This window comes from Leiobunum rupestre, chromosome 3 (assembly GCF_980474605.1).
Source record: "Leiobunum rupestre chromosome 3, qqLeiRupe1.1.hap1, whole genome shotgun sequence".
NCBI classification, from domain to species: Eukaryota; Metazoa; Arthropoda; class Arachnida; order Opiliones; family Sclerosomatidae; genus Leiobunum; species Leiobunum rupestre.
The window spans coordinates 17,100,388-17,116,141 of record NC_143386.1 but is presented as its reverse complement, the minus strand read 5'-3'; the positions used below and the strand labels follow the sequence as shown (position 1 = coordinate 17,116,141).

General features: G+C 38.4%; 1 protein-coding gene across 1 annotated transcript; it reads right to left on the bottom strand.

The window, feature by feature from the left end:
• Nucleotides 1-9,782: 9,782 nt before the first annotated feature.
• LOC149949705 (cytochrome P450 3A13-like) lies at nucleotides 9,783-15,009 on the bottom strand. Its single transcript, XM_090167893.1, has 4 exons — nucleotides 14,975-15,009; nucleotides 13,676-14,818; nucleotides 12,598-13,027; nucleotides 9,783-10,456 (listed from the first exon to the last, which is right to left on the bottom strand). The coding sequence occupies exons 2-3, from the start codon at nucleotides 14,788-14,790 to the stop codon at nucleotides 12,616-12,618; spliced, it is 1,527 nt and encodes a 508-aa protein (XP_090024019.1). The 5' UTR covers nucleotides 14,791-14,818; nucleotides 14,975-15,009; the 3' UTR covers nucleotides 9,783-10,456; nucleotides 12,598-12,615.
• Between the last annotated feature and the right edge of the window lie 745 nt (nucleotides 15,010-15,754).

The window sequence follows — 15,754 nt, the reverse complement described above, 5'->3', positions numbered from 1 at the left end:
TACGAGGATAACGACGAGGAAGAGGATAAATGAAAGAAGTCCGAGGAGTTCGAATACTAGGATGACGAGAAGATCTGGAGGAGAAGTGAGGAGAAGTTGGTGAAGGTCTCGAAGGTTATTGGTGTATGAGGGCCTTGAAGATTAGGTGTTTGTTTGTTATGTAAGGTCTTGAAGATTAGGTGTTTGTTTATTATTTAAGGTCTTGAAGAGTAATTGTTTATATGTTTGACGTGATTATATAATTGTTAATTAGTAAAAGGCTCGAAAGTTATAGGTTTGTTAAATGTGAAGGTCTCGAAGATTATATATTTTAAATTTGTGAAGGTATTGGAGAGTATAAGTTGGTTCGTGAAGGTCTCGATGGGTATTTGTTTACTTGATGTGAATATAGGTTTGCTTATTCGTGAAGATCTTGCAGATTATATGCTTGTTATTTGCGAAGGTCTCGAAGAATATATGTTTGTAATTTGGGAATGTCTCAAAGATTATGTATGTTACTCGTGAAGGTTCCGTATATTATATTTTAATGTAAATGTGAAGGTCTTGAAGAATATGTTTGTTTTGGAAGGTCGTGAAGACTATTGTTTTTTTGTGTGAATATATGAATTGAGTATTTGTGAAGGTCTCGAAGATTGTGTGTGTTGTTTGTGGCGTCTCGAAGATTATGTTCGTTTGTTGATGAAGGGCTCGAAGGTTTTTTTTGTAAGGGCGCAAAGGGTATTTGTTTGTTTGTTGATGATGATAGTTTTTTTTTCTCTGAAGGTCTTGACAAAAAGAAGAAGCCAAGGAATATGGTAAGTATGTAGTGAAGGACTAGAGGGTAAGTGAAGGTCTCGATTTTTTTTTTGTTGTTTATGTTTTTGTCGGGTTTTTGTTGTTGTTATTGTTGTTGTTGTTGTTGTGGTTTTTTTTTCAGAAGATGAGAAGAGGATAACTGGAAGAAGCCTATGAAGGTGACGTGAAATGAACATCTTGAAGTTGTTGAGTGACGATCTAGAAGGTAAGTGAAGATAGCGATTTTTTTTAGGACGACGATGAGGATGAACTCCACGTGATGAAGACTGGCAGGTATGAGTTGTGTGAAGGTAAGGTAATTGCTTTTTTTGTTTTGTTAGATAAATGTTAATGTAGATATGGAAGGTAAGTGAAGATCTTGGAAGAGTGTTTTTTTTTCACAGTATGAAGACCGGTTTAGGAGATGTGTGAAGAGAAGATCTAAAAGGTAATTGGTTTTTTCCCACGGTATGAAGACCGGATTAGAAGATGTGTGAAGAGAAGATCTAGAAGGTAATTGTTTGTTTTTTTAGATAAATGTTCGCGAAGATATGGAAGGTAAGTAAAGATCTTGAAGGGGGTTTTTTTTATTGTGTTTTTTCTTTAGATAAATGTTCATGAAAATATGGAAGGTAAGTGAAGATCTTAGTGGAGGTTTTTTTATTATTATTTTTTTTTCATTTAGTATAAAGTTCAGACAGTACCGACAGTCGAAAACGTTTCAGAGAGTGAATATCAGCACGAAGATGAACCAAGCCAAGAATCAGAAGGTCAGCTCGCAGCAAAAAAGGACCGCCTCCACAGAGACTGATGCAAGTTATGATGAAGAATCCAAACGAGGATACGGCGAGTGATCCTCATAGTTTGGAAGAAGCTCTGACCAGACCCCAGAAAGCTGAATGGCAGAAGGCAATGGATAAAGAATTGCAGTCTTTGGACGATATGAATTGACTGTAAATGGGTATACAAAACCAAAAGGGATATAGATGGGAACGTTAGCAGACACAAGGCACGTCTTGTTGCTCAGGGCTTTTCTCAAAAATTCGAGAAGCTACTACAACGAGGTATTTGCACCTGTTGGAAAACACTCAACTTTAAGAACGTTTCTCGCCGTTGCTGGACATCACAATTTGAGGGTACGTCATTTTGATATAAAGACCGCTTTTCTCAATGGAAAAATGGAGGAGGAAATTTATACCAAAGATTCGGCACATTTAGTGTGTAAATTGCATAGACCTCTATACTGATTGAAGCAATTCACACGAATTTGGAATGAACGTATAAACGACTTTCTAGAAGCAATTGAGTTTCAGAGAGGGACAGCAGATCGAGGGGCTGATCACTCCGCGTAATCGGTGTACAGAGCTGTACCTTTGACTGTACTAATGGGATTACGCGTAATCTTTGAAGTCCCTGCCTTTGGCAGTGGTAATCTAAGCGTAATCCGGTGTACAGATTTTCTAAGAGTGGTTAGCCCCTCGCAGCAGATATGAGCCTCTACTCAAAAAGGGTGGAAAATAAGTATATGTATGTTTTCGTCTACGTTGACGACCTAATTGTTGTTGGGTCAGAAAACTTGAGCTCCTAAAGAACAAATTTGTGATAAAAGACCTTGGAAAACTGAAATTATAACTCGGTATGGAAATCGAACGCGATGTGGATGGAATTTTTGAAATCCACCAATCGGGTTATATTTCAAACATTCTAAAAATATTTTCGATGGAAAACGCTAAGCCAGCGAAAACGCCGATGGATACTGGCTATATGAAAGATAAGGTAAGCAAATAACGAGACAATGCTATGCCAAATAAGGAAATTTATCGCCAAGCAATTGGTTGTTTGTTATACGTCACAACGTGTACACGCCCAGACATCGCAGCGAGTGTATCAATCTTAATTAGACACATTACAGATCCAAGTGCAACGGACTGGATTGCTGTAAGGAGAGTAATGAGATACTTGAAAAGTACTCAATGTTTTAAACTGAAACTTGGGGCAACAGCCACAGAATCTACTACGCTAACAGGATACGCTGATGCTGATTGGGCTGGAGACAGAAACGATAGGAAATCAAACTCGGGATATGTATTTCAATGGTTTGGTGCAACTATAAGTTGGGCTTGTCGAAAACAAGCAAATGTGCAGTGCCGGATTTAGACTACTGGAGGCCCAGTGCTTAACATACTTATAGAGGCCCCCATGAAGGTCCAAGTCATAGAGAATCAAAGGCGTTAAAGCAAGTCTCGGCTTTAAGGTGTTTCAATATAATAATAATCTGGCCAAAAACCATAAGGTTAAAATTCGCAAGGTCATCTTCCCAACACTACGTCCTAATGTCTCAGCCCATGAACGTAGTGAAATCAAACCATGGCTAAGGTCTTAAATTAAAAATATGAACTAGTTCTATATGGGCCTGTTCATAACTCTTGGTTAAGAAAAACCCACTTATCACGCTACTTGACATCAAATACGCTAAACCTTGCGCGGCCTTTTTTTTTCAGGTGACCGGGTTACAATGCGTAGGAGGGTGGTGGCCAGCCCTTCATGCCACGCGAGCCAACAGCTCCCTACACTAACTATTACTTTTAACCTCAACAAGTTTTTATGGGGAAACCGAAGAGCTCAGGGGAAACCCCTTAAACCAGTGGGGAGAGAACTTGCAAACTCAACGCAAAACGAGTTGTTCCGAGTTTTCACCCAGTGCCACAAGTGCTCCTCTTGCTGCGAGGTGAAAGTGCTAACCATTCCACCACCCAACAGGCTGTTTAAAAATTCAGTACAGAAAATTTAAGGTGTTATAGGGTTGAGTAAGGATGTACAACTGTCTTCGTGGTGATCCTTTGCAACGAATTGGACAAGCGCTAGAGTGATTTAAAGTTGGCCTAAGGACGCCTTGCTATAGGCTACCACGCGAACACAAGAACCTAGATAGGAAAGCCGATTTTAGGGGTAGGAGGAAATTGGCACTTCATAAAAAAAAATAAGCAAATGCTCAAAATGGCTTCCTATAATTTTTAGAAAAAGAAGGTAGTGGCGAGGAAGAGATGAACGTACATGTATGTCCTGAAAAACTCCAGGTGTGGTACGAATGGGATCTGTAGCGGCGTTAATTCTTACAACTAAATCCACGTCTGATTCGACTGGAGTTTCGTAGACAAGATCTTTCATCCAACCCTACAAGATCTGGTGTTCTTGCAGGCCCGGCGAGTGGACCTCCTCGACCAATCCATCCCTGTGGAAATTGTTATTTGAGGAACTCACTAATCCGCAAGGAAAATTGAGCCGGATCCTCGTCATGCTGAAACCACATTTATCGTAAAATTGCTAACGGGACATCATCAAGAAGGTCGGGTAAGACATTACGAGGAAAAACAATGTACGTCATCCCATTGAGTCTTAGCGGCAATATGTAAGGGCCAATCAAAACGTCTCCAACTACTCCAGTCCACAAGTTAACAGAAATAATTTCCTGATAACCACGGGTTAATGTCACGTGATGATTTTTGTGAGCCCATTTGAGCTATTTGTGAGTGTTATAAACACCCTCCCTGGAAAATGTGTCTTCGTCCCTGAAAAGCAGAGTTGTTGGAAAAATGGGATCTTGGACAGAACGCTCTGCAAACCATCACGCAATGGGAAATCGTTCGCTGTCATCGTGAAGAACATGCTAAGCAGATGAATTATTGTATCCGAATGAACGAGCAACAGCACGTGTGCTAGTCGACTGATTGTCTGTAAGACATCTGCTTCCATCTGGGGATTTCGAAAATCTCTTGGGCGGCCTCTGTCATGATTGGCTGCCTGCAAGGAAATCAGGTTAGAAGTTATTACTACACTTTAAAGTTATTACAAAGAGTTTAACTACCAAATCTTACCGGTGTGGCGCTTGTGGACATTTGCGAAAATTCGTGGGTTCAAGATATTCGTGTTTGGATACTTTTCACGGTAAATTTGTTAAACAGCACATACCATCCGCTACGTAAAATAAATGTCCGCACGTTAACGCTCCATTACGTGTAGTAATTTCACAATCATTGAGAACATCGGCCAACAAGCCTTTAATAACCATATTTAGCCCTGATGATAGATTCAGTTGACCAATTTATCAATATTATTTTAACGAGCCCAATATGAGACCTTTGTGTTTTTGAGAGTCCCTTATGAGTTCGTTTTTGCTCGACATTTTTTCCGTTGGCTACTGGGGAGCTTTGCGGCGCAGCGCAACCCGTGCCGTCATGGTTTTCTCTTCGCCATGACGACCAACTTTGATCTATTAACCTAGGCTTAAAAACTAGCTTCTAGAATTTTCGAAGTTTGCTGTAGTGAAGTACGTGGCCTAGCAGCTGTCAGCCTGATTGTTTCGGAACTTTCGTTTCACATTTGAATCGTCTCGCGGCTCGCCCGCTTAAGGTTAGGTAGGCCTAACCGAACTTACCGAAGTTAACTAGTCTATATCAATCATATCCTATTTGGGAAATTGGATTTAAACTCTGAAAGGGAAGAAAAAAAATCTGATTTAAAAATTTAGGGGGGACTCGGCGGAGCCATGTGCTAATTAAACCTTGAGAGCACAATAACTCAGAAAATCAGTTACCTTTCGGAGGAGAGTGGAACCCTAGCCCCGGCGAGGCCCCTTCAAATCGTGAGGCCCTGTGCTGTAGCACACTTAGCACATAGGTAAATCCGGCACTGCAAATGTGGCACGTTCGTCAACTAAAGCCGAATATGTCACTTTAGCAGAAACATACAGAGAAACATTATGGATTGAACATATACTGAAAGATCTCAAGCGAGAACATAGGAAGACCAAAATTTTCGAAGACAACCAAAGTGGTTTGAAAATGATAGAAAATGAAAACGAACCAAACACAAATGTCTTCGTCTTCGAATATTGTCCTACCAAAATTATTCTTGCAGATTGGTTGACAAAGCCCCTAGAAAGACTAAAAACGAAAGAACTTTCTGTATTCGTTGGACTCATATAATGCTTAAAATGCTTAAAACTAGGCTTATATGAAGGCCTACTGTTAACGAAAAGGGAGAAAAGGGATCTTTCCAGTTGTTAACGCAGTCAAACCTCTTGGGCTAAAATATCTATTGTAAGGACAAAGGGTAGAGGGTCCCAAATGCGTACAGTTCAAAGGCGCTGGTCGCCCGCGGGTGAAAGTATTTGGCCTTGAGCAAGCGATGCTTCTTCGGCCGAGATGCTAGTTCCCCCGTAATTGAAGTTGCCAACTAGCCGCCACTGCGAGGAAATTCTCAGAATAAAGTCCCTCGCCTTTTTCTTGTATGCCATTGCTCCATTTCTAGTATTGTTAGACTCCGCCATTTTCGATGCCTGTTTTATTACGTTTTATTACTTAGAATGCCATACACTTCGTTTTAAATATTTTTAGTGTGTGTTAGTCTGTGATTCATTGTTGTGTACCCCTTGTCGGTCTTTTTGTAGTTACCCCGTGACATGTGTGTTTGTGTGCGACCATATCTTTCGCTTCGCAAGGACGAAAGATAAATACGAACTATAGTTTATGGTGTCGGAGAAGTGTCATCACCCGAGTGGTGATTGGGCACTCTTAATTGCGCGTTTGGGTCACATCACCCAGAACGCATAAATAGAGCAGTTTTGGGCGCGAAACGGGGTGTGCCGGACGAGCAGTGAACGGAACCACGTCGGAGGTCGTTAAGAGCGACTCGGTTTAATAAAAAGTTAAAGTGACGGCACCGGTGACTTTCCTAAAACTAGTTGATATGACAAAGTATAAGTCTCACGCGTATACAGCGATATAAATAAAAAAAGGAACCAACAGCATCTACGCCATGTTGCCCACGTCAACATTAACCACCAACCTCTAAAAGCGGCTCAGGAACCTCCAGGTCGCCACCGATCAGAAGCACAGTGTTCCCGCTCTTCATCATGAACTCCTAAGTTTGATTTTATGTTTATAGTTGTTTATAGTTGAGTACTCAATAGAGACTCAACGTTTAATCCTCATGTCGCATAAACTATTTTAATGCATTTCCTGTATTTGTATATATTTTCTAGAGCTCTAGTTATTCCTTTTGTCGTTCGGTCGCGTATAGTGGGAAGTACTTCCAGGTTAGGTTACCGTGTTTTAATATGATTAGTGTTTCTATGTGTATTTTGTTCCCTTGTTATTAATTTAAATATTAACTGTTTATTCCAACGATCCCCTTTTGTTTAATTTTCAATATTAAAATTAAGATTAATGCCAGATCCTCGTTTCAGTGTATTTACTGTAAGCTCACAAATCATACCCCTAGACAACTAACTGACCGATGTTTTGTTTAAACCCGCCAACTCCAATACCAGTGGCGGTTAGGCGGATGGGAACCCGGAGTAAAGTTTGGTAATGCGTTAACCCGTTTGTGTAGTGCTTATCCCGAAGCCTTGGTTCTTCGTAGGTATCTCCGTATGTTTGGGTGGGAACCTAAAGCTAGTCTGTTTGTTAGATTGGGAATCAGGGAAAAGAGTGGGAAGTTACGTCACACTCAAAGATTAAAGACACATTAACTTTGAGAGAGGGTGTTGGAATACAAATTAAACTTTAAAGTTCGCGCCATAATTAGTATCCTACATGGCAGCAGTGCATCAGTGTTTTCAAAATAAAATATGAAACTAAAAGTTTCTTTTCATAATTTTTGTTGACCAAATATCTGTATTATTTTTAGTAATAAAGAGAAGCAGCTCTATAGCTCGCTCAATTATTTGTTCATCTAATTGTTGTAGTAGATCATTGCAAATAAACGAAACTTTATCCCATAATATTAAACTGAAAAATTTATGTAATTACAGTCAACTTCCTACACTTTGAACTCTGAAAAGTTAATGCAGTCAAATAACAGTCTCCATATTTTTGGATAAAATTGACTGAAAATTTTTTCAGTTCAATGTAACATAATTCCAGCTAAAATTCAGATGAATAGCAGTCAAATACAGCTTATATTTTTGTAAGGGAATATCGTGCGTGTAGAGAAGCTAAAGTTAAAGCGGGCCTTGTGACGCTGAGAAAAAACATTTTAATACTACGACATCGTTTTTAATATAATGAAAATACATTGTATATTAAATTACAGAATAGAATTGAATTAATAGAAAAGTGAGTTTCAACGATAACAAAAAATGAAAGATTCTTATTTCCAGCAGAAAAAGTTCAAAACTAACTAACGACGTAAGTACTCGCTTTGGAAATATTTCGGACGTACGTTCCACGTGTATATTATTATTATTATTGATGTATTGGCAATTTGAATGGGGAGATAGCCAATTACTGAAGAAAGCCCATTTGGTCACTCTTGGATTATAATCTCTAGTATTTCTGTCGCCCCCTAAAGAGGTCAGATATTGGCCGCCCCTTTTTATGGCTTTTGACATTTTTGGCACTGCATTGAGAAGAATCCGTTTTAAGAAAAACTGATTGAAAAATATTGGTTAAGATTTTCTAAGAAATCGAAATTTAAAACGAGAAACTTTAACTACCCTTAACATGCAATACCTATACTCCGATAAAGAGACAAATTTTAGTTTTTTTTTTGAGACAATTACCTTGGGTAGCTGTCAGATGACTCCTTGGTATACTGGGAGAGTATAAAGAGGGCTTTTCTCTTCGATTCGTCACTGTCTGTTCTAGGACTTGTATACCATTGGGTAGAATTCCGTTGGATTTAATACCATTCGAAACGTTTCTGTAGCATTGGCCATTGGATACAATAACATTACTTCAATTACCATTCGGCCTAATCCCATTCGACCGACTATCCTATTATATCGAAACAATATCTGTAAAATATCCCAGTAAGACGAATATATTAAACTTACTAATTTCTTAAACAGTAAGAGAAGAAACAAGGTAAATAAGATTTGCTATGTTTTATTTTCTAAACAATCTAATGTTGATTTTAATACAATAAATATATTAATTTCCAAAATATACATTTAATCCTACAAATTCAAGGTCGAGTGCTAACCTAACCTAACCAAACCTCACCTGACCCGATCTGATCTAACATTAACCTAACCTAGCCTTACCTAATCCCACCTAACCTTACCTAACCTAAGCAATAACTTAACATAAACAATAACTTAACAAGGATAAAAAAATAAAACTAAATGAAAGTTCTATAAAATAATTTTGAAGAATCAAATCCCCATTATAATCACAATGTCTCTTTCTCTGAATTTTGAAGCAGCAGAACTGTCATCATTATTGAAATTTAATTAAATAATATCAATTATAGAATTGTTGGACTATTTGCTTAGCACTGTTTATTTTCAAACTTACTTTTTCCAGATGAGGATTCAGCCCCTGGTCCGCTGGAGTTTGGTTCGGAATCCCCTTAATAAGTACGTTGGTAAGGTGTAAGTAAAAAGTGGAAACTATGTGGCGGGGCTATTGTTCCAAATAGCCATTTTTTTTTCTCATTATTTCACTTTTTTGGCAAATTTAACCTTCTCTCCTACACCCCCGGTACGTATTAATTTACGGTACGGGGGTATATAAATCTGAAGTGCATGTCGCTGCAATCGCGCGCCATCTGACGTGATTTGCGATTGCTTTTCATTGCAATTCGTTCCTGATTTTTGCGTATAGAGTAGTAGCACTCCGTAGCTTTGGCCATGGCCAACATTGTGGGCGAGAATTTTTTAGGAATAGGAAAAAGCATAGGTGACGTCGTGTGACGTAGCACTGACATTACTCTATTGTGGTCTGTTTAGGTTAGGAAGTGGTAACCTGTAGTGTCTTGAGTAGTGATTTAACAATATCCCGGTTTGAGGGAAAATAAAAATGGTCACATTAAATATACCGTTCGAGGAATATGAAATCCTTTATCCTGAGGGATTGGAGGTTAAACTTTTGGTTTTCGTTTAAATAAATAAATATTTAAGAGGTGCTATTGTTCTGTTATGAATTTTGCAATTGAAGGTAATTGAAACACAATTGACACAATAAAACTTTATATCTGAAACAAATATGAAAAATAAAGTATAACTAAAAATCTAATTGAACATTAAGTGACAAAAATTCGTGTTTGATCCGATTGATATTGCAGAGTGACCTTTATGAACAAATTATGCGCCCCTTTTTGCATTTTTGATCGGCTACCCTTACAACCGCTTCCCACAACAATGTCTAAGGTTACATTTGGACCCAAATAATGCTGCTTATACTTATTGGTTATAAGTTATCTTATAACTCATGCAGATTAAGATTTCTTAATGAGATTAGCCAGCCTCCTTATATCATCGAATGTCATGTTTTGACCGCTAGGAGCGCTGTTTATTTACAATTAGGATGAAAAGTCTGTAGGAAGCTATTTCTACCACTTTTTTTTAATTTTGATGGGGCACGCTTCTCCAGGGTTCAATGACTCGTTCAAAGAACATTCTGCTAAACAACTCACTGGCTAAACTTGGAAAAACCTTCTATCGATCAATACCAGGGTGCAAATTTTGTTGAGTGTGAAATGGCGATTTAAATTTAAATTGTTGCCCACAATTAATATCCCTAATTTTCCTAACATTCTATATTTCCTTATAGAAATTGCACCAAAATGAAAGTTCAAGTTTGATTAAGAATACATCGGTATTTACAAAATTAACTGTGGCGTACACTTTACTAAAAGGTTTGAAAAACACGAGTGCATCCAATACTAACTTGGGAACCTATACAGGGTATCCTCATTTGATCGGCCTAGGCATTTTTCTCAACACCTATACCTTCTAGAAATGTGAAATTTTCAGTAAGTACTCTCTCGGTGACGATCGTTGTTATTTGTGAATTTCAAAAAAATCGGTTTTAGAATTTGTAGCTTTTGAACGCTAGGTGCTAGACGAAAAGTTGCAATGAGTAAGTTGTAGAGCATACTCGAAAACCTTTAATGGAGTAGGTATGGTCAAAATCGTACATTTTGTCACTGAAATAATAGGTCATGAAAAATAACAAGTTGGTACTACCCAAATGTTTTTAAGCCTCATGTTATTAAAATGATTGTCTGTGAAAAATTAAAATGTTTTGAGCCAAATCATTGGTTTACTTTTAAAATTAAGTGTTACAACAAGTGCAATTTTATAAGTACTGACTTCGAAGGAGACGGCAAAGTGAATCCTAGATTCCGCGGACCTGGACGTCATAATCAGGGCCGGATTAAGACTTTATGGGGCCCTAGGCCCTAATTAATTTTGGTGCCCCCTTTCAATAGCGAGCGAAGCGAGCTAGGCGCTTCCTCAATTTATAATTGAGAAATGGAACGAAAATTCATTTTGCTGCCAGATTTAGTATGTCGTCAGGGGCTAGACGGCAGTCCGTCAGAGAATGTGACAATCAAACGTTTTTGGTTCATACGGGTGGACGCATTTACTAAAATTACTCCGGAAAATATTTTGTGAAAAGCAAATGATTAAAGTTTTGTACTTTTATTTTTTTTGAACCCTCTTGGTGCACCTTTTAGGCTTGGTGCCCTAGGCCCAGGCCTATTCGGCCTATTGGTTAATCCGGCCCTGGTCATAACACTAATATGGAAGACACAGTCATCGCCTACTTTGGCGCTTACCCTCGAGCCAGTACAAGAATGGCATGCTCCGATTTTGACTTGTCAAAATATTAAGTTTGGAGTGTCCTTAACCACCAGAAATTTCACCCATTTCGTGCCACGCTCTACCAAGCACTTCACGATGGTGATCAGCGCCTTAGGTTGGATTTCGGTAACTGGTTCAGTACCATGGCGGATGCCAACGAAGATTTCCTCCGTTTCATCCTGGCGTTCGACGAGTGTTCCTTTGGAAGGGACGGCTCATTTAACCGCCAGAATAACCATATGTGGAGGGATGTAAATCCGCACTGGGGATTTCCACATTACAATCAAGTACAATTCCGCTTAAACGTCTGGGCAGGTCTACTAGGAGATTGCGTCATTGGGCCATTTTTTCTTACGAATCAGTTTAACGGGGTGAGCTACTTGTCGCTTCTACGAAATGAAGTAGCGGAAGCATTGGAAGATGTCCCTTTAGTCGACCTCCCACACCTATGGTTCTTGCATCAGTTGCATGACGGTGCACCTCCTCACCAGGAACGACATGTGGTGCAATACCTCAACACCGAGTACCCTGAGCATTGTATTGGGAAGAATGGTCCAGTGCTATGGCCTCCTAGGTCCCCGGATTTAACACCGCTGGACTTTTACCTGTGGGGGTTCGTCAAGGAGGAAGTATACAAGACGCCAGTCACTAGCGAATACGATTTGCGCCAGAGAATCATTGCAGCGTTCCAACTCGTTACTCCAGATATGGTCCGTGGTTCGTTCCAGAATATGCTTCATCGCGTACGGATTTGTATAGCAGCGGACGGTGGCATTATTGAACCGTATGTGTAAAAAACTTTCTGTAATTCCTTATTATAATAATTGCACTTGTTGTAACACTTAATTTGTAAAAGTAAAACAATGATTTGGCTCAAAACATGTTCATTTTTCACAGACAATCATTACAATAACATGAGGCTTAAAAACATTTGGGTAGTACCAACTTGTTATTTTTCATGACCTATTATTTCAGTGACAAAATGTACGATTTTGACCATACCAACTCCATTAAAGGTTTTCGAGTATTCTCTACAACTTACTCATTAAAACTTTTCATCTACCACCTAGCGTTCAAAAACTACAATTTCTAAAACCGTGAAAATTTTCACGATTTTTCTGAAATTCACAAATAACAACGATCTCCACCGAGAGAGTACATACTGAAAATTGCACATTTCTTGAAGGCATATTTTTTGAGAAAAATGCCTGGGCCGATCAAATGAAGACACCCTGTATAAGCATTTTTTACGCCTCGTTTCTTGGCAAAAATTTTAGAGTTATACCATTTTTGGCACTTAGTAATACCGATGGGCATTTCAATTGTAGGGGAATCTCGGTTCTCGTCGTCGGAACAACTTCGAACGATTTGAGTACTTTGATGACAGCGAGCTTCATCTCGAGCTGCGCGAACCTGAATCCGATGCAATTCCTCGGTCCAATTCCGAATGGCAAGAAAGAACCAGTCTTGATATTGGCTTTGTTCTCAGGACTGAATCTTTCGGGGTCGAACTCTTCGGGGTTCGGCCAATGTGCAGGGTCGTGGTGAAGTTGCCAAGCCGGCGCTAGGACCACGACCCCTTTCGGTATGAAGACATATCCTACTTGGATGTCCTTCTCCGGTTTACGTAGTATGAAATGCGGCACTGGAGGGTACAATCTAAAGAAATACAAATAATAAAATATAGTGCGGTTCAAATATAAATAAATAACTGTTTTTTCTAAACTAAAACACTGCTTTCCCTGTGGACGTTAACAGAGTACAACCTTTTGTAATGCCATTCTTCTTGAGTTTAGTGTATCATTAGTTACAACCATGGAAAATATTACTACTTAATTGTAGGTGTAGATAGTTAACAATTATAGTTATTTGAATTAAATAAAGTCAACTTCATATTACTTATCTGTTTAAGTATTTGTTTTCAATAATTATACCTTTCTGGGCTATCTTTTTTTTAACAATTTATGAGTCTAATTTCTTCTAAGTATATTATTTATGTAAATTGAATCTTTGGTTTACAAAAAAAATCCATTTAATTGTAATGGCATTAGGTACATACAACCTTCGTTAAGTCGCACTTTTTCTTAGACGCGGTGCTGAATATTGGCTACACCGGTTTGACTAGAGCCTCGAATACCTTTGGAACCGAATTCGGCTTGCAGAAACAATTGGAGCCGGATCTACGGAGCACTAGTTTACTTAATTTTTTACGGTTCTCCAGTGAAATAAAAAGTAGTTTACCCCTGGCGTTGTCACTCATGAATAAAAATGTCTACTTGAAACGCTAATGTTTCTTATGGAACTTACCTCAACGTTTCGTTCAAAACTTGATCTAGGTAATTCAGCTCAAACACCTCTTCGTAAGTAGGACTGTCAACGTCTTTTAATTTATGCATTATTTTCTGATAGAGTTTGCCTTGTATGTCGGGATGTAATGCCAACAAGTAGAAAGCGAATCCCAGAGTAGTAGCCGTCGTTTCATACCCGGCTATAAGAAAGATGAACGCATTGCCAATAATCTCTTTGTCCGTTAAAGTCTTCCTCTTGTCATTTTCATTTACTTCGACGTCTTCGGCATCGAGAAGAAGTTGAAGTAGATCGATTCTGCTTTTGCTATTGTCTTTCCTACGCATAGCAATGACATGTTCTAAGTTACTTACGATCATGTCCGTTAGTTTTCCGGATGGTGAAAACTTGTTGAGCCAGATCAAATGTTTACCAACAACGGGAAGAGCTATTGCAGCTCTAACAATTTGATTCCCACTATTTTGAATGTAATTTCTCACGGATATCAGGAACTCGTCACGAGAGTTCCTTTGACAATTGACATTGAGGGCCAAAGCGCATTCTCCAATGACGTCTAAAGTCAACGCTTGAAACACTTCAACAACGTTTATGTTTTGATCAATGGATTTCTTGAGCTCATCCACCAATACATCCGTTTGCTCATTCATCGCTTTCGCCAAAAATTTAAGTTTGCTGCTACTGAAAGCAGGCGTTAACAAATGTCGAGTGGTACGCCATTTATTGTTCATTGCCAAAAGTATACTATCGGACACCGTTGGTACTCTTACAGAAAAGCTTGTGCGATTGGTAAAATTATTAAAGTGTCGAATCATAACGTCCTTCAAAATGTCCGGGTCGTTTATTATCAATCCAGGCTGATGACCGAAAAACATACCGAAGACATTGCCGTATTCTTTAATCCAATTTCCGATGGTTTCGTGAGGCATTCGGCCATTGGCCCGGAGTTGGAATAAGTGACCCACGAACATGGTCGGTTTAGGACCAGGTATTCCGCGTTTTTTGAAATATTGTAAATATAAATGGTTCTTTAAGCACAGGTACAGAAGCAACCCCAAAAACAAAGCGAAAACCACTTGTCCGAATGGTAATTGAGTAAAGCTACCAAATAAATCCATTTTCGTTGCAAATTTTCGATTTTTAATCCTAGAAAAAAGTCAAATGATCATTGCACAGTTTTATGGAATTTCTTAATAATAATTAAGCCACTAGCAACGGAAGAATGTTCTTCCATATATTTAAATAATTAATATGTTAGTTTCTACTAAATTTACTGAAATTGGTAAATGTGTTTAGTATTACTTATTTAGCTTCCGTAAATGAAGGCTTCGGTGTAACAGCTGATGAAACAGAACACTTCTAAATGGAGACTGATACGAGTAGTATCTGTGGAACTCCGAAGTTCTTATCGCAAAGATATGGCGAAGAAAATAACATCCTTAAAATCGTATTCAAATTTATCTCTAATTCCACCAACCAAGGTTTCTAGAAATGTATTCGAGAGCCGAAGCAGTCGAAGTTATGAACACTGCTTCACTGACATTTCGTCAAGCTAACTTGGTAGTGCAGAGATAGCCTTACGAAGTTCCTCTTGAAACGGATACTTGACTAAGTTAAAGCTATATATTGAAAACGGTTATCGATATTCCAAATAAAGATATTTTAGTCTACAAGTTTGATTCTTTGCGAGTAAGGATTATCAGTATTATAGAGTGTATTTCTATTTTTCGGAAAGTGTTTTTTATGAATCGCTGTGTAATAAATGGTCATTAAGAACGCTTTTAAATGTTTTTCATGAAAATAAATTGTAGAGTATTCGAAGTTATTATAAATGCCAAAATATGCAAATATGCAGTTGCTACCGAAAATATTTATATAATTAATTTCGTAAAATATTTATTTTCAAATTATACCAAGAATATATTTATTTTTAATTAGAAAGAACGAGTTTTAGCGTTATACCCTATCCCCCTAATGCCAAAGGAGTTCGCTTCTTTCACCTAAAAATGTCAAATCAACACAGTATCTGATTGGTTCTCTAAAACTGACGTCTTCCGGCTCCATTGAAGCAGATGGCGGTGA